Source organism: Maniola hyperantus, chromosome 6 (genome assembly GCF_902806685.2).
Source record: "Maniola hyperantus chromosome 6, iAphHyp1.2, whole genome shotgun sequence".
In the NCBI taxonomy this organism is placed as follows: domain Eukaryota; kingdom Metazoa; phylum Arthropoda; class Insecta; order Lepidoptera; family Nymphalidae; genus Maniola; species Maniola hyperantus.
In genome coordinates this window covers 877516-902474 of record NC_048541.1, presented here as the reverse complement: position 1 = coordinate 902474, position 24959 = coordinate 877516, and the positions used below count along the sequence as shown (strand labels likewise).

Sequence of the window (24959 nt, the reverse complement as noted above, 5' to 3'; positions counted from 1 at the left end):
TCTAATTGTTTCCCGCTGTTCCGGAAAGCTCGTCAGTACTCGAGGTACCAGCCTTCCCAGATCTGCAGATTTGTGGAGAGCTAAAATTGTATAGGTACGCACAAGGGTTTGTATTGATTTTATATGTACCTATAAGTCCCGCAAATTGCTAATGCTCGTGGCCGCCATTTTAGTGACGTCAGCAATAGACTGAAGCTTAGATCTGATGGTATATTTTTACCACGAAATTTTTCACGATTCACGAAAAACACTGGCATTTGCATTGCGACGAAATCGACTTTTAAGATCGAGTAGAAACTAAATAACCTACGCGACAGTGCGAGATGGCAATCGGGGTGGGGACCACCCGCACAGTCCCCGCGCTAACCCGGTGTGCTATAGCGCAGGTGACGTGCGGGTGTGCTAAGCGTCCCCACGCCTCATACCCAGATTGCCATCTCGGCCTCTCGCGTACCTACATAATAATAATATGATCTTAGGTAAGGTAAGTTATATTTTACAATAAGCTAGCAACCAACGAGCTCTTTGCACCTCTGCTAAGTAATCTGAGTTCATTGATTTAGGTAGTTAATAAATCAATGTCTGAGTCACTTTAACTGGTAATAGTTTGAGCTTGGTTTGAGCCAAAGAGTAAATGTATATTGGAGCCTAGGGTTGAGCTTAGCACTGGCGTTGAGAGCGCTTACGAACCAATATGACCTCTGTAGAGCCATTGACTTTATTTTACTGAGCAGATATACAAGATGATAACGGAAACTTATAAAATCTAATAAATAAAAATCGGTAGGTACTACGAAAATTTTACTAAGAAAATTGTCATTTTGGTACCTAAATAATGTATATTTTAATAGTAACTAACTATATATAATTTTAAAAGTAAGAATTTAAAAAAAGATTGTTTTTAAAAATCTGAATTTTGAACGGAGCAAGCACGATCAACCAAAGCCAACCACAATATGCAAATATGCAACGTTTACTTTATGGTTTAGGTACGTCAATGTCATTGTCATTGATTGTCATTTTTATTTTTCTTTTCTTGTTTGTTTTGAAATTTTTCTCGGCCCGCGTCTTCACGTTAAAAGTTTTCCATGGATTGTTGAAATGAAATTACTGTTTTAAATAGATAGAAATGAATTCATGCAATGGGAATATTCATGGCCACCAGTTGACACCGAAACGTCGTGGGCGTGGAACTCTCGGTATAAGAAAAGCCAAACTTCCTAAGTTAGTGATTAAAGAAACGAGCGAGTATCTCCTTAATAGTACGCCAATAAGTATAAGCGATTCTCCCACGGTGGTGGAAAAAGCTGAATCTCCATGCTTACCATGTAACCAAGTCGAGTTTTTGTGCGATACAAGGAGTAACGGTTCAATATGCAGTGAGATACCATGTTCGCCCGGCGTCTTGGAGTCGGAGAACTGGGACTCATTTGTAGCCAGTAAGCACTGTAATAATATTAGTGGAAATTCAAAGATAAATAGTTGTGTGGACAACTCTGTAAATATGGATGAAATATCTGAACTAGATCAAAAGGTAATGATTAATCATACGAATACAACTCTATTAACTTCTAGATGTGAGAAATTACTAAGAGATGAAATTGAAGAAAGCTTTAATATGATAAATCAATCAATAAGTAATATAAATAATGAAAATAGAAGCTCATTGTTTGAAACTAGAGATTCCTTTTTACTAGATATAAGAGAAAGTGATATTGTCTCTGAACAAAAAATTCTAAAGACAAACGACTTGTTGAAACCAAAGTTATATCAAGAATATGTAAAATCAAATACTTTTTATGGTCTTCCAATCATGGTGAAAGGGTTATTTAAAACTTATAGGAATATTGAGAAGTTTTATGGTAAGTTATAATTCGGGAGTATGGACTGGTTAGTTAGTAAGTATAAAGAAAATGAACTTACTTGAGGCCTCCATCATATTATAAATTTTGTATTCTATCATGCAACTTTGTTGTGTGTATTTAAGTTTTTAAAGATTCTGTGGGAACTCTTTGATTTTACAGGATAGAAAAGTAGCCCATGTCCATCTTTGAAATGTAGGTAAAGTGGTATGTACCAAATTTTGTCTAAATTGGTTAAGTTCTTACGCCCAACTCATTTGTCTTAAATTTGCATGCTGTAGCTGCCTATAATTTGAATTATATAATAACTTAGCACCTAGGATTTGAATAATGTAATATTTTTTTGTATGATTCTATTTGGTGGTTCAATAAAAAATAAAAGCCGTGGGCCATGAATAGATAACAGATAGACTAATGAGTTAGTCTATAATAGTCGGTAGTACATTATTTTCTATGTATTTTTAGACTGGCAAGAGGAGTGCCTCAGTTTAGATGCAATAAGAGAGAGACGTAACCTGATTTATGCTCTGCCCACTAGTGGAGGCAAGACCCTGGTGGCTGAGGTGCTCATGCTGCGGGAGGTGCTCAACAGGAAACAGAATGCACTCTTTATTTTGCCTTTTGTGGCTATAGTACAGGAAAAAGTAAGTTTTTGTGTATACTAGCTAAGGATTAAGTTTTTTATAAATCCCGTGGGAACTTCGATTTTTTAGATAATAAAAACCGGCTAAGTGCGAGTCAGGCTCTCGCAATGAGGGTTCCATACTAAAGTCGTATTTTTTCCACATTTTGCACGAAAATTTAAAAAGTATGATGCTTAAAAATAAATAAAAATCTGTTTTAGAATGTACCTACAGGTGAAGACCTTTCATATGATACCCCACTTGATATAGTCACTCACTTCGAAAGTTGAAAATACTAATTTTTAGTTCATGACCACAATTTAATTTTTTTTATGTGATGTAACCACAAATCGCGGTTTTCAGATTTTTCCCCAAATGTCTGCTATAAGACCTACCTACCTGCCAAATTTGATGATTCTAGGTCAACGGGAAGTACCCTGTAGGTTTCTTGACAGACTGACAGACAGACAGACAGACAACAAAGTGATCCTATAAGGGTTCCGTTTTTCCTTTTGAGTTACGGAACCCTAAAAAGTAGCCTATGTCCACTTTAACTATGTGCATGCAGAAAAATCATGGCCATTGGGGCATGACTGAATCACAAACTGAGGTTTGATTTCTGACATGCACTTCTTTTTGGAATCATGTTTTTTTTTTAATTTATAGAGTAGCGCTTGGCTGCAATCAGACCTGCTAGGTGATTCTCTAACTCAATGTCTAACACTAAATGATAGACACCGATGTTGATTAGTTCTACATTGCTGCTTCACTGGGTGATATCAAAATATTTTTTCGTAGAAAACCTTCAACGGATTAAAAAATGAGCTCCGTGCCTATCATTCAGTGTTAGAAACTGAGTTAGCGAATCACCCCGCTGGTGGCAAGTGATGATGCCTATTCACTCTTGACTTGAAGATCTCAAGTCATCACATATTTTTAATATTTATTTTAAGTAAATATTTTATGTGTATAAGAGCTAATTTTCAGATCTGGTCCTTAGCACCATTTGCGCTACAACTAGAGTTTCTAGTGGAGGAGTATGCAGCGGGCAAGGGTCACATACCTCCAAAGAAGAGGCGCAAAAAGAACAGCATTTATATTGCCACCATTGAGAAGGGCTTAGCCTTGGTCAGGAGTCTGATAGAACTGGGGAGGTTGAATGAAATTGGACTGATTGTGGTAAGTGGGTATAATACATAATATGAAGGCATAACTGCCACCTTCATAGGATAATGATGATGATGATGATGATGACGAATTGGAATAAGTTAGGATTACAACCTATTAGATTAACTGAGCTTTCGTGGGCGCACTAACGATACTCTCGCACTACGAGTAAACAGACACCAACGTCTCTAATGAGACTAGACAACCCTAACTAACCCTACCTAAGTCCCTACCTAGACCAGCTCCACCATCCCCCACAACGGTCCGGCAAAAACAACTGTGATATAAAATGTATTATGACAATAATGTTTTGCAAGAACTCTGGTCCTATGGAAACTCCTGATAATTTTTTCAGGTAGATGAACTACATCTGATAGGAGAGTCTGGGCGAGGCAGCACTCTTGAAACATTGTTGACCACTGTTATATTTGCTAATCGTGAGTATCAAACAGATATACAATGGGGCCGATTCTCTTACACCATCTCTAATCTAAACTAAATTAACACGTCTAAATCAAGTGCTGTCCTTTTCCGCAAGCAATATTATGAAAGGGATAGCAATAGATTTAGACGTGTCATTTTAGTTTAGTTTAGATATTGTGTACAACGGAATTAGTCACAATGTAGTCCTAAAATAATCTGTCTTGATTTACTATTTTATTCTAATTAAAATTTCTAATTAAATGGGTGTTTCAGTTGTTGTAGACCAGGGCGCGTTTGGAACCCTCATAGCTTTAGTTTTAAGTTTACATAAATAATTATCACCAGACCCCATTACATACATTTTATCTTACAAATTCCACAATTATTGACAATCAAAAAGTGAACTATGGTGTAAGTCCCGCAAATTGCTAATGCGCTGGAACCATGTCTCATTAACATCGAAATGACGTCATTTGGACGTCAGCCGAAATATAAATATAGTGCTGACGTCACTAAAATGGCGGCCACGCGCATTAGCAATTTGCGGCATTTGTATGCCTTTACGCTAGACCTACAGATTGATTTAAAAAATTTCAGAGGGCATACAAATAGTAGGCATGAGTGCTACAATAGGCAATCTCCCCGACATAGCCAAGTTTCTGAACGCAGATGTCTATGAGAAGCAATTTCGGCCGGTGGAGTTGACAGAGTATGTTAAACTTCGGGACATGCTGCATAGAATTGTATGGAGGGATGGCTCCATGGAAATAGTTCCCGACAGACAATTGGCCTTCGATGTGAGTACTAGATCATCATCAACAACCAATAGACGTCCACTGCTGGACATAGGTCTCTTGTAGGGACTTCCACACGCCACGGTCTTGCGCCGCCTGGAATCTGGATCTAGCGGCTCCCTGCGACTCGTCTGATGTCGTCCGTCCACCTAGTGGGGGGGTCTTCCAACGCTGCGTCTTCCGGTGCGAGGTCGCCATTCGATACGATACGATACGTACGATGCAATACAGAGATACGAGATATCTCCTACAATTTCAGTGAGACATAATCAGCACCTACCCTTATTATAAACTAGCCGGTGCCCGCGAATTCGTCCGCGTGGAATTAGGTTTTTTAAAAATCCCGTGGGAACTCTTTGATTGTTCGGTATAAAAAGTAGCCTATGTCACTCTCCAGGTCTTTATCTATACCCATGCAAAAAATCACGTCAATCCGTTGCACCGTTACGACGTGATTGAAGGACAAAGTAACAAACAAACACTTTCGCATTTAAAATAAGGGTACTGCTGCGAAAATGTGTTTGTTTGTTTGTTTGTTGGTTTCTCTCTCTCTACTCTTTCTATAATTTTAGCGTGTCATGATTTCCTAAAATATTAGCAATTTCCTACAGATTTAGTGAGCTAATTTCTCCTGCTATATTTTAGCGAGTCTTAATCTCTCGTTCTATTTGAGCAACTCATAATCTCTCCTACTCTACCGTTTAAATGCTATAGCACTTGCTGTTTTTATGATTTGGACTGTAGTACTATTTTAGCGAGTCGTAATCTCCCCCACTATTTTAGCGAGTCATAATCTCTCCTACTATTTTAACAAGTTAAAATTAACTAAAAATAATGCTTTTTTACATCTACACTTTTTAATAAATTAAATTGGGAATCTGTGCAACTGTACCTCTTGTTTTTCATATAGTAGTAATTTTATCGTGTTGGCAGTACTCAACAGCTGGGGCTACGTTGGACCCAGACTATTTGGGTGGTCTGGTGTCAGAAGTGGTGCCACAGGCGTCGTGCCTCGTGTTCTGCCCCACTAAACGCAACTGCGAAAACGTCGCCGCGTTGCTCTGTAAACTGCAAAGGCGGTAATTTTATTTTTTTAGTTAATATAATTAATATCACTATTGCTGCAATCGATATACATATAGTGCATACTCTATATTGCGAACTTCTATTTAACGAAAAACTCCTTAAACCGTAGAAATTGCAAAGGTTCTTCATTCTTCGCTGTGGGCTGGTTTCCGCACTTAAACGTGTCCGTCTGTAATTGCTAAGGTTTTATTTGTAACTGTTTTACTCTCCGTTAAACGAAAATTCTTTATAACGGAACTACCTTATGCTCGTGACTACGTCCGCGTGGACTACACAAATTTTAAACCCCTATTTCACCCCCTTTGCCTACGTCATAATAGCTCAGTAGTTTGAACCGTGTGTTGATAGATCAGTCAGTCAGACCGTCAGTCAGTCAGTCACCTTTTCTTTTTATATATTTAGATGAAATATCCTGGTCTCTTCAATTTCGCTATATAGAGTTACACTGTACTTTAGTTTTCCTTAGTTTACGTAAAAGATAAACAAATCGCAGAAATCTTCTGGGGAAAACGCGTAAGAAAAAACGCGACGAACTAAGAAAAACTTAAGTAGGGATATTAAAATACCCTACACGAACTACACGCAGCGGACCTACAGTGCCCTGCGCGTTCAATACAACAATGTGCTGAGGGCGGTGTTGAGGAAGCCTCGACACTGCAGTGCGTCGGCAATGTTTGCGGATGCTGCAATGCTGAATTGCGCAAGCGTGCCGCGTCCATGATGAGCAGGCTGTTGAGGAGTACCAACACTCTCCTCAGCGCATTGTCCATGAAATTGGACAGCCCTCTCTGGAGGTGCTGGAGTGGTGCGCACATAGGCGCAAAGAGACTCCCTCGGGCGTTATAAATAGGATTAGTTTTAATAGTAGTAGAATTAGTTGTTAAGTTAAGTTTAAGCTAGTAATAAGTAGGTACTAACATAGGTTAAGGAATTGTTTCTGTACTAACACACAATTATGGGTGTACTTATGCCTGAAATAAAAGTTTATTTATTTATTTATTATTTATTTAAAATACGAATACGTATGAGCTTTGCCTATTTGAAGTTTTATCAAATCTTCGGCCTATTGAACCACCTTCATTCCCGTATGATAGAGAGATGTGGAACCACCGCGTGGAGGAGCGTGCAATGTTGCAGCGCGCCTTGCGAGCCGAGGGCGCGGGCTCGAACCTCCTGCAGTGTGTGCGCTTTGGGGTGGCCTTCCACCACGCGGGCCTGGCGGGGGACGAGAGGAGCTTGCTGGAACACGCCTTCAGGTAGCGATGCGATCTAACCGATAACAGGTGATAGAGAGATGTGGAACCACCGCGTGGAGGAGCGTGCAATGTTGCAGCGCGCCTTGCGAGCCGAGGGCGCGGGCTCGAACCTCCTGCAGTGTGTGCGCTTTGGGGTGGCCTTCCACCACGCGGGCCTGGCGGGGGACGAGAGGAGCTTGCTGGAACACGCCTTCAGGTAGCGATGCGATCTAACCGATAACAGGTGATAGAGAGATGTGGAACCACCGCGTGGAGGAGCGTGCAATGTTGCAGCGCGCCTTGCGAGCCGAGGGCGCGGGCTCGAACCTCCTGCAGTGTGTGCGCTTTGGGGTGGCCTTCCACCACGCGGGCCTGGCGGGGGACGAGAGGAGCTTGCTGGAACACGCCTTCAGGTAGCGATGCGATCTAACCGATAACAGGTGATAGAGAGATGTGGAACCACCGCGTGGAGGAGCGTGCAATGTTGCAGCGCGCCTTGCGAGCCGAGGGCGCGGGCTCGAACCTCCTGCAGTGTGTGCGCTTTGGGGTGGCCTTCCACCACGCGGGCCTGGCGGGGGACGAGAGGAGCTTGCTGGAACACGCCTTCAGGTAGCGATGCGATCTAACCGATAACAGGTGATAGAGAGATGTGGAACCACCGCGTGGAGGAGCGTGCAATGTTGCAGCGCGCCTTGCGAGCCGAGGGCGCGGGCTCGAACCTCCTGCAGTGTGTGCGCTTTGGGGTGGCCTTCCACCACGCGGGCCTGGCGGGGGACGAGAGGAGCTTGCTGGAACACGCCTTCAGGTAGCGATGCGATCTAACCGATAACAGGTGATAGAGAGATGTGGAACCACCGCGTGGAGGAGCGTGCAATGTTGCAGCGCGCCTTGCGAGCCGAGGGCGCGGGCTCGAACCTCCTGCAGTGTGTGCGCTTTGGGGTGGCCTTCCACCACGCGGGCCTGGCGGGGGACGAGAGGAGCTTGCTGGAACACGCCTTCAGGTAGCGATGCGATCTAACCGATAACAGGTGATAGAGAGATGTGGAACCACCGCGTGGAGGAGCGTGCAATGTTGCAGCGCGCCTTGCGAGCCGAGGGCGCGGGCTCGAACCTCCTGCAGTGTGTGCGCTTTGGGGTGGCCTTCCACCACGCGGGCCTGGCGGGGGACGAGAGGAGCTTGCTGGAACACGCCTTCAGGTAGCGATGCGATCTAACCGATAACAGGTGATAGAGAGATGTGGAACCACCGCGTGGAGGAGCGTGCAATGTTGCAGCGCGCCTTGCGAGCCGAGGGCGCGGGCTCGAACCTCCTGCAGTGTGTGCGCTTTGGGGTGGCCTTCCACCACGCGGGCCTGGCGGGGGACGAGAGGAGCTTGCTGGAACACGCCTTCAGGTAGCGATGCGATCTAACCGATAACAGGTGATAGGTGGATAGATAAGTGACGTGTTGACGACCTCTGCTGAGATATGTTGTGGCCGTATGGTAATAATTAAATGCGGCAACGGTGGAAGATGTTTATTGAGAGCCGGCTCATGATCTACTCCCCTTATGGACTAACAACACCAATAAAGAAATCTTACATACTATTGTTTAAATCTTATTGCTTAACTACCTAACCTACATAATTTTGCATCACCTCTCTTTCAATCCGATGTGCAGGCAACCTACTTCGATATATTATATTGAGTTGCATTTTTATGTTACAGCTAATATGAACATGCTACGCTTAAACTGACAATTCGTACATATTACACTGCGGCCGTGGCTAGTTACCACAGCCGTACCGCCAACCAACAGGGTATTTTACTTTGTTGAAAAGTGTCTTAATTTGATCCTAATGCGACAATAATAAATAAATAAATAAGCCTACCTCTAAATTTTTTTTTTTTTTTTTTTTATTATTATTATTTTTTTTTTTTTTTTTCAAATTATTAGTACCTTTTTGTTTTCAGAGGTCATCCCAAACGCGGGCAAAGGCCTCCCCCTTTTTCTTCCAGGTATCCCTGTTAGCGATCAGACGCGTCCAGAGCGCACCAAGGCCATCAAAATCCTCCACACAAAAATTTAAAATTATTTAAAAAGTGTCATAATACGGTTTTGTCATAAGACCATTCTTGACTAGATCAGGAGTGATCTCCGTAGTGTGCTGCACGTCGACGCTGGCAGCCGGAGTGAACCTGCCTGCGAAGCGAGTCATAGTGCGGGCGCCGCTCGTGGGGCGCGAGTTCATATCCCTGGGGGCGTACAAGCAGATGGTGGGCCGCGCGGGCCGCGCCGGGGTGTGTGAGGCTGGTGAGTAGTTCATGTATAGATCAGGAGTGATCTCCGTAGTGTGCTGCACGTCGACGCTGGCAGCCGGAGTGAACCTGCCTGCGAAGCGAGTCATAGTGCGGGCGCCGCTCGTGGGGCGCGAGTTCATATCCCTGGGGGCGTACAAGCAGATGGTGGGCCGCGCGGGCCGCGCCGGGGTGTGTGAGGCTGGTGAGTAGTTCATGTATAGATCAGGAGTGATCTCCGTAGTGTGCTGCACGTCGACGCTGGCAGCCGGAGTGAACCTGCCTGCGAAGCGAGTCATAGTGCGGGCGCCGCTCGTGGGGCGCGAGTTCATATCCCTGGGGGCGTACAAGCAGATGGTGGGCCGAGCGGGCCGCGCCGGGGTGTGTGAGGCTGGTGAGGCGGTAGTTAGAACAAAATATACAGAATGTTATTAGAACGCTGGCAAAAATTTAGCGCCATTATTAGATATACTTAGATATCTAATAATGGCGCTAAATTTTTATCTTAGATTTACTATATTATTAGATACATTGCGATGGCGAAAAATGCCATGACAGGATTAATTGGGATTTGGAAGAACAGAGGTGTTGTGAACACAACAACTATATAAACAAACAGATCATAGACAAGGCACTGGGTCTGTGGTCTACTCAAAAGACATTGACAGTGACAGTGATACGACATATAATGTGACAGCCTGACATTAGGCAGGAAACGGACTAACAAGCTTCGTGTTGTGAACACAACAACTATATAAACAAACAGATCATAGACAAGGCACTGGGTCTGTGGTCTACTCAAAAGACATTGACAGTGACAGTGATACGACATATAATGTGACAGCCTGACATTAGGCAGGAAACGGACTAACAAGCTTCAGATGAATTTTCAACACGTAACGTTAACGGACTTTTACATTACATCGATTTCAATACACAAGTTAATAAAGGAAAACTCAAGATTCCACAAACCCAATTGCGACAGCCAAGAAGAACGAAGGTTCGAAACTTACCAGCGCCTAACCAACAGCCCAAGGTACAAACAAGTGGTCCTTCGAACAAAGAAGAAACTCTTCGATCTTCCAAGAAATCGGCAGAAAATTCGCAGCAGAGTGGACCCAGAAGCATAACGGTCGTCCAAGCCAACTTCTGGAGTGAGTCCGTTCCTTTATCTTATTTCCTAACAATTCCTAATTTCTACAATCTTCATATCAATATTGCCTCATTTCCGTTACGTACGTGGAATATTTCCTCATAGTTAACTAAAAACCATTATTGCATCCTAACATTCATAGAAAACCATAATTACCAAATTACAAAACGGATTGCTTCAAATCCGACCGCAAACGAATCCTCTGTTTTCCCCCTTATTGTGTAAGTTTCGAGTTTCAACAAAGAATAATGTGAGGTTAACTTATTTTGTCGGATCAATTTTAGACTATTTATCACATCAATTGCGTAGTTTTTATAAAAAACAGTTAGTAATTAGTTCATAATAACGTTATTTAGCCTTGCTACAGCAAAATGAGCGAGGCAAAAATCAAAGATCTCGTCAAAAAGCGGGGATCAATAAAAGCAAAATTAACTCAATTTTCATCGTTTCTAACACTTCTACAAACCAGTGAATCATTGAGTGAAGTGCAATTTAAAGAGTTAGAGTATCGTTTTCGGAAAATTGAGCAACTTTATAGTGATTTCGACACATTACAAACAGAAATCGAAACGCTTACGGAGCCCCCAGAAACAGCCTATCAGGATCGCGAAGCGTTCGATGGCACATATTTTAGGCTTTTGTCAGAGGCCCAAGTGCTGCTCAGCCCACAACCAAACACACATGGGCGTCGGTCATCCATTTTAAGTGATGATAGCATACAAAGCAATGAGGAACGCAGACATGATTTTGTAAGGTTACCTAAGATAAACCTACCTCACTTTGATGGAGATTATCAGCACTGGCTCGAATTTAGAGACACCTATCTTTCTCTAATTCATAACAACAATTCCATAAGCGACATAAACAAGTTTCATTATCTCCGGGCAGCGCTTAAAGGTACTGCTGCTTTGACAATTCAATCATTAGAATTTAGTGCAAATAACTATAAGTTAGGGTGGCAATTGCTTACTGAGAGGTATGACAACGAGCGTCTTTTGGTTAATCACCACCTTCAAACGTTATTTGATTTAGAACATATACAAAAGGAATCAAGTCACTTATTGCGGAACATGGTCGATGTAACTAATAAGAACTTGCGAGCTCTTACGACACTAGGAATGCCCACTGACCACTGGGACATATTAATTATTTTCATTATGACTAAGAAATTAGATTCCACTACCAGTCGTGAGTGGGAAGAATATCGAAATGGCCTCAGAGGCACACCCAACTTACAACAATTTACAAAATTCATTACTAAGAGAGCTGATTTACTAGAAACACTACAGGATAACAATAAATACAAACATAAGTCAAACATTGCAACATTTTCAGACATAAATAAAAACAAAACACAAACTTCTTACACTGATCATCAAAAACCATACAAGTGCCCCTTTTGCTCTCAACTTCATTTCATATTCAGCTGTGAAACATTCAGAAAATTGGATGTTGAGTCTCGTACAAAAAAGGTCACTGAACTGAGTTTGTGTAAAAATTGCTTAAGGCCAGGACACACATCGAAGACCTGTAGATTAACTCACTGTAAATACTGTAACCTGAAACACAACACGCTACTGCATGACAGCTCTAAGGAGCCTACAAGCTCAGCGATAGCGCTGTCCACAGACATAACCTCAATATCTTATCAGCCAAATGTATTATTATCCACAGCTGTGGTGCGTGTTCGGGATGCCAGAAATGAGCTACACACAGCACGGCTGTTGCTTGATAATGGAAGTACTGCCAATTTTGTTACAAAGCAGCTCAGTGATAGGCTCGGGATAGTAAAGAAGCCTGTCAGCTCTACAGTTAATGGTATCAACAATCAAACTTCTTTAATATCAGAGTCTTGTAAATTAGTAATTGAATCTTATTATGGTGGCTATACAGAAGCCATAAGCTGTTATATAATTGCAGAAATAACAAAATACTTACCCTCTTCTTACATAGATACAACGCATATTCCTATACCTAAAAACATTCAGTTAGCCGACCCGTCTTTCAATGAACCATCAGAAATTGATATTTTAGTAGGAGCTGAGGTCTTTTGGAGTGTCCTAGGTATAAACATAATCGACTTAGGGAAACATCAGCCAAAGCTTCGCGATTCAAAGTTAGGATGGCTCTTATCAGGCTGTCTTAGCCATAATAAGACATCTCAATCAGAGACTTCAAACAATTTTTGTCACTTTATTGGACAAAATGATGAGTCTTCACTTACACGTTTCTGGCAACTAGATTCTGTATTACCTCAGCATAGCATGTCTCTAGAGGAAAAGGCATGTGAGAAGATCTTTGAAGACACCACTCGGCGCGACAAAGATGGTCGATTCATAGTAACAATTCCCCTTAAAGAATCGCCAGAGGTGCTTGGAGATTCTTATAATCTTGCTAAGGTTCGCTTTCTTTCTTTAGAGCGGCGGCTGGATAGGGATGCAAACCTGAAACACTTATACACACAATTCATTCAAGAATACATCGATTTAGGTCATATGACTCTTAACCAAAGCATACATCAACATACATCTAACTTACCCAACGTCTATTTTCCTCATCATGGGGTACTTCGTGATTCTACAACCACGAGGTTACGAGTGGTCTTTGATGCCTCGGCTGCCACTTTAAACCAAAAATCATTTAATTCTATACAGATGGTAGGTCCCACCGTACAGGACGACATATTTTCAATCTTAATACGCTTTAGGCAACACAAAATAGTGGTTTCTGCTGACGTTGAAAAAATGTACCGTACTATTTACATAGAACCAAGTCAAAGGTCACTTCAACAAATAGTCTTTCGGTTTCATCGGCATGAGGCCCTACAAACTTACACTCTTAATACAGTGACATATGGCACAGCCTCAGCCCCTTATCTGGCTACAAAATGTTTAGTGTCTCTTGCGGATGAAACCGAGGACCTTGCAACTCAACGTGCCATCCAACATGATTTTTATGTGGATGACTTTTTGTCCGGAGGTGACTATACAGAATCGGTCATTACTCTTTGCAAAGGTGTAAGAGACACTTTAGCCTCTGCAAAAATGAACTTACGCAAATGGCAGTCTAACAGTCTTGAGGTCTTACACGCTATCACTGACATAAAGGATAACTCAGAAAAATCCCTTGATTTGAAGTTGAGTGACAGCTCACCTTCAAAAACATTAGGTCTTCATTGGAATTCAGTTTCAGACAATTTAAATTTCATCATTGACATAGACACAAAGAAAAAGCTAACAAAGCGCAATATCATTTCTATTATCAGTCAAATCTTCGATCCTTTAGGTCTTGTTGGTCCATGCGTACTATTAGCTAAACTTGTTATACAAGCGTTATGGATTTGCAAATGTGACTGGGATACTGAAGCACCTGCCGACATAAAAAAGGACTTCTTAGATATTGCAAACACCTTTCATATTTTAAATTCAATCACAATTCCTAGATGGGTGTCATGCAGCAACCCATCTCTTATTGAAATTCACGTATTTTCAGATGCATCCGAGCGCGCTTATGGCGGTTGTATTTATGTAAGAACGGTAGATGATAATGGGTCAGTGAATGTTAGACTGTTAACTTCTAAAAATAAGGTCGCGCCCATTAAGCCCAAAACTACAATACCGCGTTTAGAACTATCCGCAGCGTTGCTTGCTACAAGACTCTGGAAAAAGACAGTTAGTGCTCTTACAATCAATGTCCATCAACACTATTTCTGGTCTGACTCAACAATCGTATTGTCATGGTTATCAAGTTCATCTTCGCAAACAATTCAGTTCGTCAGAAATAGAGTTGGTGAGATACAAGAAAGCACTAGCGGCCATAAGTGGAACTACGTGCCTTCCAAGTCTAACCCCGCGGATCTTGTTTCTCGTGGGGTGAAGGCTGATTCCATCAGCACAGCCGCCCTGTGGTGGTCAGGGCCAGAGTTTTTGCATGAAGTGGACATCAAATTTCCGGAGATACACAAAAACTCAGACACTGTATTGTGCGCAGTCACACCACAAAATACAGAAGACGTTAGTGAAAACAGAGTTCTTCAACTCATACATAAGCATAGTAACTTCAACAAAATAATTCGAATCTTAGCTTACGTGAATAAATTCATACACAATTGTAAACACAAAACCAAAACAAATCATCTTACCCTCAACGAACTTGAAACATCTCGTAAACTCATTTTACATCATGCTCAGAAGGAAATGTTCCCTGAAGAATATTTATCGTTAAAGAATGATCAATCTTTGTCTTCACACAGTAAACTTAAATCACTATCACCATTTTTAGATTCTGACAATCTCATAAGAGTAGGGGGTCGTTTAAAAAATTCTTATTATACTTACGACGTCAAACATCCCATTCTTCTTTGCTCCAAACATCATCTCACGAAAATTTTATTTGTTTTACAACATAAAATTCTTATGCATGCCGGCCCTCAGCTTCTTTTATGCACGGTTAGACAGAACTACTGGCCTATTAATGGAAGGAATCTAGCCAGAAAAACTGTACACTCTTGTGTTCGTTGTTTTAGATTCAAGGCGTCTTCAGTTCAGCCCATCATGGGAGATTTACCCAAAGAGCGAACGCAACTGGAACATCCTTTCATTAACACAGGTGTCGACTATGCCGGGCCGGTGCTTATACTCGACCGAAAGGGCAGGGGGGGTAGACTTACAAAATCTTACATTTGCGTATTCGTATGTTTCGCAGTAAAGGCAGTACATCTTGAACTCGTAACGGATCTTACAAAGGAGGCGTTCCTGGCTGCTCTGAATCGTTTCACATCGAGGCGAGGAAAACCTGCCACCATATTTTCCGATAACGGGACTACCTTCATTGGAGCGTGCAATGAGCTCGCTCAGTTTCTTAAAAATAGCTTAGAGTTCGTGCAATGTCAACTCATCGACCAAGGTATAAACTTCAAGCGTATCCCGGCGTATAGCCCTAACTTCGGCGGAATTTGGGAGGCGGCTGTCAAATCCGTGAAACACCACTTACGCAGAGTACTTTCCTTAACCCACTTCAACTATGAGGAAATGGCCACTTGCCTGGCGCAAATAGAGGCAATCTTAAATTCTCGTCCTCTTACCCCCCTATCATCCGATCCTTCCGACCTCTCTTACCTATCTCCAGCACACTTCCTAGTCGGACGACCTCTTCTATCAGCAGCTCATCCAAATTTGCTGGAAAGGAACATCAATCGACTCCAGAGATATCAGCGGGTGGAACAACTTCGCCAACATTTTTGGCAGAGGTACTCCTTGGAGTATGTCTCGTTGCTGCAGACGAAAACAAAATGGAGACAGTCAAATGGTCAACTCAAAGTTGGGTCTCTCGTCTTAGTAAGAGACCGCACTCAACCACCTCTTCTGTGGCTTATGGGTCGAGTTACAAAAATCTTCTACGGTGGAGACTCAGTTGGAAGAGTTGCCGTACTACTCACCAAAAAGGGCACAATTACACGGGCCTACAACAACATCTGCCCTCTCCCTACGGACGACATCAGCCCGGGGGGGAGCGTGTTGTGAACACAACAACTATATAAACAAACAGATCATAGACAAGGCACTGGGTCTGTGGTCTACTCAAAAGACATTGACAGTGACAGTGATACGACATATAATGTGACAGCCTGACATTAGGCAGGAAACGGACTAACAAGCTTCAGATGAATTTTCAACACGTAACGTTAACGGACTTTTACATTACATCGATTTCAATACACAAGTTAATAAAGGAAAACTCAAGATTCCACAAACCCAATTGCGACAGCCAAGAAGAACGAAGGTTCGAAACTTACCAGCGCCTAACCAACAGCCCAAGGTACAAACAGAGGCATATCACTCAAAACCAAGACCCGTCTCGTTCGTGCCTTCATCTTCCCAATTTTTATGTATGGAGTAGAGACATGGACTATCAAAGCAAGAGAAAGGCAAAGAATAGACGCGTTTGAAATGTGGTGCTGGAGGCGGATGCTACGGATTCCGTGGACTGCCAAGCGCACAAACGTGTCGATCCTTTCGCAACTCGGGATCACTGCTCGACTCTCCTCCATATGTTACCAACGATTACTCTCATATTTCCACATCATACGGCGGGGGGACGACAGCTTAGAAAAGCTCATAGTGACGGGCAACACTGAGGGCAAAAGACCGAGAGGCCGCTCACCAACTAGGTGGTCCGACCAGCTAAAGGAGTCCAGCAGGTGTGGATTTCATCACATTGTAAAAATGGCCACCGACAGAAGCCGATGGAAACAGGTAAGCCATTCGAGGGCAGTTTGCCAGGACCACGATCTTCAGCAATGAAGGAAGGACCGGAGAGAGAGAGATTAGATATACTGCCTTAACGCAATCCAATACCAATAAACATTTGCCTTACAGTTGTACTTTTAGTGATTTAGTATTTTTAAACCCGCAATGTATATCGTGCAAAACTCAGGGCCAATACTCCGACTACGACGCGGCAATGATCACGCAGCACTTATCTACGCAACGTTCATTGAATCTAGCGTCAGTCACTATCAGAATTGAACTTGTTAGGAAGCTTTCCCTCTGTTCCCCTGATGTTTATTCATCTATACTATAATAATTATAAAGAGGTAAAGCTTGTAAATTTGATTGTAGAAAGTAATCTCTAGAACGATTGAATGGAGTTTGAAAATTCTTTCATTAGTAGAAAGCTACATTATTCCTCAGTAACATAGGCTATATTTTATTTTCAAAAAAATTACAGATCCCTACGAAAATTGTAATAAGCTAAAAACTGAAAGCTAACCAAAAAACATGTCAATCCGTTGCACCGTTGCGAGGTGATTTTTTTTTTTCTTAAATTGAAGGAGAAACAAACACACTTTTGCATTTATAATAAGGGTACTGATAATCTAGGCGAGAGCATCATAATCAGCGGCGCTGCTGAGTGGCACAAGCTGCGCCTCGTGCTGACCAGTGGCCTGCCGCCCGCGTGCAGCAGATTGTCCTCCGCCGTCGGCTCGCTGCTGCTCAGTGCAGTCGCGCTGCACTTGGCTGCAGACAGGCAGACTTTGCGGAGGTTGCTGACCAATACTCTTCTGGCTATCGCACCGGCAGACAGGTACGATATCTACACCCATCGTCGGTCCACTATTGAGCAGGGTCTCTTAGAAAACAGTATCGACTAGCGCTTAGCTGCAATAGGGTCTTGGACTGTAGTAATAAAATGGCGTGATTTTTTGTATAGCGCTAGTTTATGGGGCTAGAATTCATTATTAAAGAGAATAATTCTTAAAAAATCATGATTTTTATTTATTTTTGAAATGTACGATTTTTATTTTTAAAGTGCGAAACAGGTTCGCGCACCGAGGGTTCCGTATTACAGTGGTATTTTTTCGACAATTCAATAACTATGATGCATAAAAGTAAATAAAAATCATTTTATTTACTTTTATGTGATACCCCACTTGATATAGTTATCTTAGTTCGAAAATTGAAAATAGTAATTACTAGTTTATGACCCTCCCATTTCAAAATTAAAATGCCTGTAACTTTGTAAATCTTTGTTGGATTTTGATATTTTTTTCAGTGTACGTCATTATTTTTATCCTAGATTATAATAAAGTAATAATATTTATCAAATTCAAAAGTAGGAAAATACCCAATTTTGTAGTTGTTTGGAGTTGGACGAAGTTTGCGACGACTCTATTCGTATGTTGCTGAAGAGCGGCGCTTTGGAGCCCAGCAACGGTGGCTCCGGCGTCGACGACGGCAACGTCAGCCTGACTGTCAGTACACTCGGCAGAGCTGCTATCAAAGGTAACGATTTCATTCAAGTGACAAGTCTTATTGGAAATCAGCCTGAATTCCAACTATACTCGCGAGCAAAACTAGAATCACCTGCTTGTGATAGGCTACTAACGATTTTAAGAACTAGTCTGAAAGTGTTTTAATGAATTTGACGATGGCAATTGATATTGTAGTTTCATATCATGTCCCCTAAATCTAGGATTGCTCCTTCTCAAATACATGCTCTCAAAATTTGGCACATTATAATAAATATTTTGTATTTTGTAATTTTAAATTCGATCGCCTCTTTCTCGCCTGCTTTTGAGGGTGCCGAGTCCAAGTTTTATACGTATTTGTTCATAGGGGAGTTGTTAGAAGTGCCCAAACTGTGATGAACTGTGGTAACGTTGTGCAGGATGTATGGATCTCAGCGTGGCTAAGCAGCTGCTGCTGGACCTGGACGTGGCTTCCAGAAGCCTGGTGCTGATGGGCAGCTTGCACCTGCTGTACCTGGTCACGCCGCACGACAGCGCGATCCGACCAGACTACAGGCATTACTATGCGCTGGTAACATTTCATGAACACATATTGAAGATATCTCTCAACACAGACCACCGCCTATGTTTGTTGTGGGCTCTTCTCAGACTTGGGCGCGCTTGGAACCCTCGAAGCTTAAGTTTTAAGTACGTTTATATATCTTATAAATTAACATGGTACCTATTCTGAATAAATAATTTGACTTTGACTATAGACGCCTAATAGCCGGACACCCCCGATCGCCAAGCTTAGGCAGTTGCTTAGCATAAAAGTCGGCCCACGCGCGTTCGGTACCCTCATTCCGCACATTGTCTTGATTACGTGACTTTTGAGTCCACCAATCACAACAAAGCATTCTCCCCTGTCCCCCGCCAACATTTTACGATTTTGTTTTCATGCAAACCCTTGTATATGTGACTTTTTTATTACGTGACTTTTGAGTCCACCAATCACAACAAAGCATTCTCCCCTGTCCCCCGCCAACATTTTACGATTTTGTTTTCATGCAAACCCTTGTATATGTGACTTTTTTATTACGTGACTTTTGAGTCCACCAATCACAACAAAGCATTCTCCCCTGTCCCCCGCCAACATTTTACGATTTTGTTTTCATGCAAACCCTTGTATATGTGACTTTTTTATTACGTGACTTTTGAGTCCACCAATCACAACAAAGCATTCTCCCCTGTCCCCCGCCAACATTTTACGATTTTGTTTTCATGCAAACCCTTGTATATGTGACTTTTTTATTACGTGACTTTTGAGTCCACCAATCACAACAAAGCATTCTCCCCTGTCCCCCGCCAACATTTTACGATTTTGTTTTCATGCAAACCCTTGTATATGTGACTTTTTTATTACGTGACTTTTGAGTCCACCAATCACAACAAAGCATTCTCCCCTGTCCCCCGCCAACATTTTACGATTTTGTTTTCATGCAAACCCTTGTATATGTGTACTCTTGAACTCATTCGCCTTTTTTCCAATTGTCATGTCATAAGCGCGGTTCACCTTTAAAATAAAGACTAAAATCGTACTTTTGACATGACAATTGACACATAAAATGAAAATGGCGAGTGAGATCTCATATTGTACGCATTATAACCTAAAATGTTCGGCACATGAATCGATACCAGAGGTTTTATCACTTGACATGGCGGTATTATTGTTTCAGTACTGCAACTTGGACGAAGAAGGTGTGCAGACTGCAAAGATCTTGGGCATCACAGAGATGAATGCCATTCGAATGATGACCGGAAAGCCTATTACGGTGAGTAGAACTACTTTATTGTGATCTAGTTTTAGATGACTGTTTTTAATAGGGTTCCGTACCACAAAAGGAACCCTTATAGGATCACTTTGTTGTCTGTTTGTCTGACCGTCTGTCGTGTCTGTCAAGAAAACCTATGGGGTACTTCCCGTTGACCTAGAATCATGAAATTTGGCGGATAAGTAGGTATTATAGCATAACTAAAGGAAAAAATACGAAAACCTTTAATTTGTGGTTATATCATAAAAAAATTTGAAATGTGCTTATGAACAAATAATTAGTATTTTCTATTTTCAAAGTAAGATAACTATACCAAGTGGGGTATCATATGTATCTTTAAATGTACATTCTAAAACAGATTTTTGTTTATTTTTATGCATAATAGATTTTGATTTATCGTGCAAAATGTCGGAAATAATACCCGAGTACGGAACCCTCGGTGCGCGACTCTGACACGCACTTTGTCGGTTTTTCTTTAAGTAATATTTGATATTTTGTACAGAATGTTCCAGAAAGTGTCCTGAGTAGATTCTACCTGGCGATGATGCTGCGTGATCTCTGGAGACAGGTGCCGTTCCCCAGCGTCGCTGAAAAGTTAGTGCTGTCAAGTAATTTGAAATAATGTTTTTTTTTAATTCATAGACTAGCGCTTGGCTGCAATCAGACCTGGTGGCAAGTGATGATGCAGCCCAAGATGGAGCGCGCTTGCCTAGAAGATGCCTATTCACTCTTGACTTGAAGGTACCCATATTATAATTCGGTGGGAAAACTGATGGTGGAAGGGTGTTCCAAATCTTGGCGGTTCGAATTAGAAATGAGGAGGCAAATCGCTTTGTACGCATCCGGGGAATTTTGACTACGTACGGGTGGTCAATTAGCAAGGAACCAATAAAAACCCGGTGATACCCTATAATACGCGACAGGTAGAGATGGTAATCGGAGCATGAGGTGGGGGGGGGGGACGCCCCGATTGCCATCAGAACCTGTCGCGTACTATAGTGGTTAAGTCATCGACGTCGGCCTCCTATTCGGTGGGTGTGGGCATTTAGAATAGAATAGAAAAGAATAATGTTTATTCGAGGTATCATAATACATGGTGTAGGCAATATCGTCCTGTGCAGCAGTGCAACACCTCGCACAGGCAGGCCCACTCGGGCCCCTCAGACAAACCTTTATGGCAAATATCTGAGGTACCAGACGCCCCAACGCTGATTTTCAGTGACCGCCTTTTATACTACCCAAACGTCAGTGGCATAGAACGTTAGTTTTATTTGTATTACAAAAAAGGGCAATACGTGCAATTTATAATTTAAAACCGCGCGATTCCCTACGGGAAATATTTAAGGAAATAGGTATTCTTACAGTAGCTTCCCAATATATTTACAATAATATAATTTTTGTACGACAAAACATTCACAGTTACAAAAAAATCAGTGATCTCCATGATAGGCAAACTAGAAACAAAAATAAGCTAGCTACTCCTGCGCTCCGCCTCTGGAAGGTGGGAAAGTCATTTGTGGGAATGAGTGTAATATTTTATAATAAAATTCCACAAGCAATTTTAGACTTGCCTTTACACAAGTTTAAAAAATGTGTTAAAAGTATGCTCCTAAAAAAAGCATATTATACAGTCGCAGACTATGTAAACGATAAAAAAGCTCGGATTTGACTCGCTCCAGCAATGCACGGGGCTGCAATGGCTTGTATAGTACGGTATAATAACATTGTAAATTGAAAAATTAAAAAGAGCAACCGCCGAGTTTCTTGCTGGTTCTTCTCGGTAGGAACGGCATTCCGAACCAGTGGTAAATTAAAACTACCTGACTATTCATAAGCACTTTTAAAAAGTTTACATGAATAAAAAAATCATTCTATTCTATTCTATTTTAGTATCCGCAAAAACAGAAACACTTGTACTTAGTGTCTTTTTTTTTTGGTGATTATTTTGATCCTTTGTTCCTAATCCTAGGTATAACCTAGCTCGCGGCACGGTCCAGTCGATCATGTCGTCGGCCTCAGCCTTCGCGTCCAGCGCGCAGAAGCTGTGCGAGGAGCTGGAGCCACTGTGGAGCTTCAAGGTGCTGTTCGCAGAGCTGGCGCTGCGGCTGCGGCACTGCGCCGCTCCAGAACTTGAGCAGCTCATGGAGCTGCCAGCTGTCAAAAAGGTTGGTGAACCAAGTCAAAAGTGCCAGAAGAACTGCCAATGCGTTTCTAGTTGTTAAATAACTTTTTTGCCTATTCCTACAGACCCAATCTACAGAGTGAACTAGAGTGAATAAGCTCTCGGTTTAATACTGAATCGATATCTGTCAAATATATATTCATACCCCACCTGGCCTACGTACATTAGACGCCTGCCAGTGTTGATGGAGCCTCAAGGTTTTGTTACAAGTTTCGCAATTGTCGTAAATTGTGCCAATATTATTGTAGTTTTAGGGATGCAGAATATGGAAGCTGGTTCTGCAATACGGTATTTTACACCAAGCGAGAAAAAAATGTGAGAAGGATTTTGGCATTAAGGGGACTCAGTTCGGTGCTTTCTTCATACAAACGTAGGAGGGAAATTACAACAATATTCGATATTGTACACACAAAACTAAGAATTATATCGATTTATCTCGTCATTATCTAGGTTTATTGATTTAAAAGTTACGAGGCTCAAAAGATTCCTATTTTAACACTAAATTAATGACAACTTTGGGCGTAAATAAATAAGATTAGGGATATGAAAATTCTAAAACAATTTATCATTAGACGTAGTTTATTTATTCATTAGTTGAAATAATTTTACTTTGCAAACATAAATTCAGCAGTTTTTTCTCAAAAATACTTTTCCTGAACCCTTTTCGCGCGCTTGATTTCGGTGAAAATCATCGTGCCTCTCAACTTTCACATACAATGTCAAGTGAAAAGCAAACATGTTACCCACGTGCGCTGCCAATTTCGGTCGAGCGTCCTGCGTCACCTTAAGGCACTTTTCAAAAAACGGCAAAATTACCCTATTTGCAAGTACTATGGCTTGAGCGCTTGCCTCTATCACATAAACCTTTAACTAATGTCAATTGTCAGGCGCGGGCGCTGCAGCTGGTCCGCGCGGGCTACAAGCGGATAGAAGACATCGCGAAGGCGTCCGCGGACGAGCTGGCCAACAACGTGGCGCACCTGGCGCGCGCCGCCGCCGACCACCTCATCAGTGCCGCTCGGGTAAGTGGAAGATGAGAGAGCTCATGGCACAGACACCCAGTCCGAATCAATGGGAGTCAAGAAGGCGGGCGGATCGGGCGCCTCCCTGCGACTCGGCCCATATAACCGAGAGGTTGGTGGAGGGAGGTGGAGGGTTTTATTTTTATTTATTTATTGACACTTTGCACACAACACAAAGTAAACATTGAAAAAACACAATACAGTATCTTATTCTAATAGATGTAGCATGCAAAGGCGGCCTTATCGCTAAAGCGATCTCTTCCAGGCAACCTTTGACGAAAAGAATCACGAAAGCACGGGTTGTTCCAGTCCGAATCAACGAGCTCAAAAGTTAAAGGAACGGACTGAAATCTGAAAGGTCGGCGGTTCGTAACCTACTCCTAGCACAAGCTTTACGCTTAGTTTGAGGGTGGCTTACTTGAAACTCAAGCAGAGTTTAAAGGTACCTTTTCATTTGGGACGGAGTGGAGCGGAGCGGGCCGTGAATTGGCCAATCACAGTGCTCAAAATCTCTACAATAATGTATTGCATTTTGCATTATTTATGCAATAAGCATTTTTATTAGCATCTTTGTGTTAAAATTGTTGTTTGTAATTTTCAGGTAATGCTTATTGAAAAAGTGGAAAATCTGCGAGCAGAGGCCGAGGACGTAATGGAAGAACTGAAGATTTGACACCATCACAATAGTTATTGTTAGGTATATAAGTCCCGCAAATTGCTAATGCACGTGGCCGCCATTTTAGTGACGTCAGCTCTAGACTAAAGTTTCGAGCGATGGTATATTTTTATTTCACTGCTGTACAGGACGATATTGCCTACACCATGTACCACCTATTTGATACCTCGAATAAACATCATTCTATTCTATTCTATTTCGGCTGTCAAAATGACGTCATTCCGATGTTAATAAGACATGGTTCCAGCGCAATAGGAATTTGCGGGACTTATACTTCATAACGCTTAAATAACGTACCTTGATCAAGACAAAGTTTATAATGTCAACTGATTAGAAACAGTATTTTTTTTATGAATTTGAAATAAGCTGATTGACAGTAAATAAATTATTTATATAAAAATTGAATTGCTTTTATTTATATATGGAAAGATTCGTTTAAGATTAAGACCATACATAGACTTCTTACATGTTTTCCTGTAGTGTAGTCTAAAGAACTATTGTTTTGGATGATGTATGTTTTGGAGATAAGAGTTCGTTTGCTTTTCTTTGTGCGCATGTGCGTTATCAGCCCCCTAATTGTGTGTGTTAGCCCCCAAAGCTGTGAAAAAATGAAAACCTAACCAGGTCTAGCTGGTAATGTGTGGTACAGCCTTAAAAAATAAACGTTTTCTTTTTTTTTTCTTTTAAACAGCGAATCAACCTATCAAAGGGCAGAACTCCTTGACGATTGCGATAGCGATGAAATGGTTATTCTTACAGAATCGGGGGGTAAAGTCTGACAGTCTCTCTGTTTTGAAAACAGTTTTGAATTTCGAATGTTTTTTGGAAACAACTATTTTGTGGCACCAACCAATCATAAACATGTTATTGGTCTGATTGGTCACAACTGATTGGTCTG

At 41.8% G+C, this 24959-nt stretch overlaps 2 protein-coding genes across 3 annotated transcripts; both read left to right on the top strand.

The window, feature by feature from the left end:
• Positions 1–1016: 1016 nt before the first annotated feature.
• mus301 (mutagen-sensitive 301) lies at positions 1017–24455 on the top strand. Its single transcript, XM_069499334.1, has 16 exons — positions 1017–1862; positions 2328–2506; positions 3473–3664; positions 4008–4089; positions 4673–4872; positions 5803–5948; positions 7050–7211; positions 9314–9483; positions 17502–17706; positions 18259–18404; positions 18790–18941; positions 20086–20181; positions 20684–20775; positions 22151–22346; positions 23251–23385; positions 23987–24455. Exons 1-16 carry the CDS (start codon positions 1130–1132, stop codon positions 24056–24058), a joined length of 2958 nt encoding a protein of 985 aa, XP_069355435.1. The 5' UTR covers positions 1017–1129; the 3' UTR covers positions 24059–24455.
• On the top strand, positions 10210–16443 carry LOC138402493 (uncharacterized). Of its 2 annotated transcripts, none has more exons than XR_011236859.1 (2): positions 10210–11517; positions 12295–14260. XR_011236859.1 is itself a non-coding variant. In XM_069499299.1 (2 exons), the coding sequence occupies exons 1-2, from the start codon at positions 10992–10994 to the stop codon at positions 16140–16142; spliced, it is 1344 nt and encodes a 447-aa protein (XP_069355400.1). In that variant the 5' UTR covers positions 10210–10991; the 3' UTR covers positions 16143–16443. The 2 variants fall into 2 exon arrangements, 1 of the variants encoding a protein (XP_069355400.1); XM_069499299.1 differs by lacking the exon at positions 12295–14260 and adding an exon at positions 15325–16443.
• Positions 24456–24959: the final 504 nt, after the last annotated feature.